At 44.0% G+C, this 3681-nt stretch overlaps 1 protein-coding gene across 1 annotated transcript in view; it reads left to right on the top strand.

Moving 5' to 3' along the window:
* NPHP1 (nephrocystin 1) overlaps positions 1-1147 on the top strand; it is a 71583-nt gene extending 70436 nt beyond the window's left edge. The window contains exon 21 of the mRNA XM_025193025.1: positions 685-1147. Within this exon, the coding sequence (XP_025048810.1) occupies positions 685-963 (279 nt within the window). The 3' untranslated portion in view covers positions 964-1147. The remainder of the gene's footprint in view (positions 1-684) is intronic.
* The last annotated feature ends 2534 nt before the right edge of the window (positions 1148-3681 follow it).

Below are 3681 nucleotides of genomic sequence, written 5' to 3'. Positions count from 1 at the left end.
TTCACTCCCTCGTCCAAGTCGCTGATGAAGACATTAAAGAGTATCGGTCCAAGGACCGAGCCCTGTGGGACCCCACTGCCCACACCCTTCCAGGTTGATACCGACCCATCCACTACGACCCTCTGGGTACGACCCTCTAGCCACTTCGCCACCCACTGGACTGTGTAGTCATCCAAGTCACAGCCTCTTAACTTGTTCACCAGTATGGGGTGGGATACTGTATCAAAGGCCTTCCTGAAGTCTAAGTATATGACATCCACCCCTACTCCTGTGTCCAGGCGTTTCATAACCTGGTCATAAAAAGAGACTAGATTAGTCAGGCACTATCTGCCTGCTACGAACCCGTGCTGGTTTCCCCTCAGCATAATTTGTCCTGCCGGTCTCTTGCAAATGTGAGCCTTGATAATTTTTTCAAAGACTTTGCCAAGGATGGAGGTGAGACTGACTGGCCTATAGTTGCCCGGGTCCTCCTTCCTCCCCTTCTTGAAAATGGGGACCACATTGGCCCTTTTCCAGTCCTCCGGGACTTGGCCCGTGCGCCATGAGCGTTCAAATATTCCCGCCACTTGTTTTAACACTAGGGATAGTGGTCCATAGGATTACTGTTTTACTTGGAATATACAGTCTTCTGTAGAAATACCTTCAAGCATGGAGTACTGATTGCTTTTATATTCTTATTTCTAGAGAGATCAAGAATTTTTGAAGACCGTATTTACCCTGGTGTACCATGACTCTGTCTTCCCTCTTCTCCAGTCTACTTTCCTCCCAATGCATAAATGGGCAGATGAAGAGTCAGAAGCCTTTCGCTGGAAAGTGATTGCTGACTTTTTGAAGCAGACCCGCGAAAATGATGGTGCGCTCTACTCTCTGCTGTCCTCAGAAACTGTTCACAAAGTTTTTGATATTTCAGAGGTAGCATATGATTTTCTAGGAGAGGCAAGGAAAAGTAGTGTATCAGCATGAATGGATATTAAGACAGTAATAGAGTGTGGCATATGCAAAATATATTAAAGGAATGACCTATCTAATCAAAATAAAAGGGTTTTATAGTTTATACAAAGCATATTTTGTAACTAAATTGTATTAGATTATCTGGACATATAATGATTTTTTTTACAAAGCATATACCAATAGATTAGAATAAAGTGTTTTATCTATTTGACTACATGGTTGATTGTTTTTTAAAAAGCGTCTGATCTGTATTTTTAAACATGGGTACAGTTATCAGTGACATCTATCTACTACTCTTATTGGCTTATGAAGGTGAATACTTTATTGTACTGACCATAGAGCTCAGCAAACTCTTAAAATGGATGTAACAGTATCTTCTTTAGTTGATTTAGAAGAGCTGTACAACTATTCCTCACTTAACATCATAGTTACGTTCTTGAAAATTGCGACTTTAAGCAAAATGGTGTTAAGCAAATCTGATTACGTCACAAGAGTTACCTACTAGCAGGCGGTGCCAAACAGCCATAACCAAACATTACGTGACTTTAAGCAGGTATATTCTCTAATATATCAGCGATGTAATAACGAAACAACCTTAACTGGGATGACGTTAAGTGAGGAGTACCTGTATTTACTTCTCCAGTCCATACTAGTTAGATGGTTATTTAACACAGACCACCAGTCATGACTAAGACTACATTTTTGTCACAGCAGCATGGAGGTTTGGAAACCATAACAACGTAGAAACTCAGAATCAGGAGGACCCCGGCATTCTATGAAAGGGAAGAGCACACAGGATCATGGAAGGTGTAATTCAGCCACAGATGTTGGCTGAAAGAATGGGGGCAATAGCCCTCCAAACTACAACTCCTATGAGGCAGTGGTCCAGATAGAGAAATGAGCTCTGGTAAGGTACTGTTTCACTGTTGTCAACATGTAGCAAGCATGCTTTGGCACTTTTCCTTGAATACTGCATTTTCCACACCTCTTCTATGACATTTATTAAAAAGAATTGTGCCAAAATCATAGCCTTAGTCATAACACCCTAGTGGATAAGTAATTATTAAACAAAAAAATAGCAATGAGTTGTTTAAGAAAACTAGTTTAGCAAGATATATTATGAATAGAAATAAATATTTGCACATCCCTAGTTAATGAGCAGTGGGATACTCCTGTACTGAGACAATTTTAAATGTTTTTACTTAGGATGTATAGAGAGGGTGGGGTTGTTACATTAGAAGAAGGTGCTTAAAAAGATTAGGAGGAAGTTCAGTTTTCATTATACGCAAGCCCTAACTGCTTAACATCGTTACAATAAGCAGAATAAGCTAGAGTGAACTTACAGTGCACCATCTATTCCACATACGTGCTGTAAATTCACATCTGATCTTACTGCATACTAACTTCCTCATAGAGTCATTTAGGATTCATTGGGTGCATCCACACATGCAGGCACATGCACTTGTAGCAGCTCAAATAGAAGCAGCACAAGTTTGAACTGGGGCTTTTTGCCTCAGTATACGTGCCCAGAAACACACTTTGGTGTGGGGCAAATTGTGCCACTTGGAACAAACTAACCCTGCTTGGCTCCTGGATCTACATCCAGGAGGAGCTAGAAGCTGGGGCCAGCACCTGTGTTGGCCCCAGCAGTATAAAAAGCTGCCCTGGTGAGCAGCTCAGGGCTCCTCGCTCTCAGGAGCTTCTGGGGCCCAGCCAATTGGTACCTGAGGACACTACCCCTTGTGCCAGCTGAACTGCTGAAACAGCCATGAGAGTTCCCTGCACCCTCTACCCAGTGCAGCAGTCTGGCAGTGGGGACTGCTGCCTGGCTGTGACCTGCTGCCACCTTTGACAGCAAGTAGCTCCAAGGCTGTGGCCCTGCCAGACCTGGATGAGGACTGCATGGCCAATAGAGGCATCTGCACCTCTGGGCCAGCTGCCAGCAGACTGTGGTTGCACAGTTGGCCTTTGTGCAGCACTACTGCCATGTGTGCCACCACCTGGTCATCTGGGCAGCTATTTCCTGGAAGATATTCTCAGTGTAATGGCCTGCTTTGAACTGTCAAAGCATGTCCTCCTGACCCCAAGTGCCCCCAGCAGTGGGGGCAGCAAGTGGCCAGGAGGTCAACCACCTCCAGCTGGGTCCTAGGTGCCAGTTCTGAGCAGGCTTCTCTGCCTGAGTCCTGCCACTTGCCTCGCTAGCAGGAATTCTGGTCTTCCCTATTTAAATCCTGCAAAATCCCTGATAAAAAAAAATCCCAAAGTCACTCTAAAATATCCCAAAATCCATGTTCTCCCACAATTAAAACAAAAGACCACTATATATATATATAGAGAGAGAATATATATATATATACATACACACACACAGAGAGACAGAGATCAAATGAGTTGGGCAATGTTTTATTGATATATTTACAATTTTAAAGCAATTTGGAAGCCTGCCAGTGCCTCTATCATCATAATAAAATAAATGCTAAATATCTATACAGTTTGGCATTGACTTTTGGCTTTTTTGTCATAGACAAATCAGAGCTGCCCCTACCCCCTTCACTCACCAAGATGTGCAGCACTGAACAGTGTTGATATGCCAGTGCCCTGCCCTTGCCCCTGACTCTCAACCTACAGCCTACCCCCACTCCATTCCCCTCACTCCTGCCCCACAGGGCCAGGTATGTGGGTGAGGGGTTTGTGGGGGTGGTGTGGGGTTAGGGGGTAGATTGTGGGGGG

Source organism: Alligator sinensis, unplaced genomic scaffold, assembly GCF_000455745.1.
Source record: "Alligator sinensis unplaced genomic scaffold, ASM45574v1 scaffold538_1, whole genome shotgun sequence".
In the NCBI taxonomy this organism is placed as follows: domain Eukaryota; kingdom Metazoa; phylum Chordata; order Crocodylia; family Alligatoridae; genus Alligator; species Alligator sinensis.
This window is presented reverse-complemented; position numbering and strand designations above follow the sequence as displayed.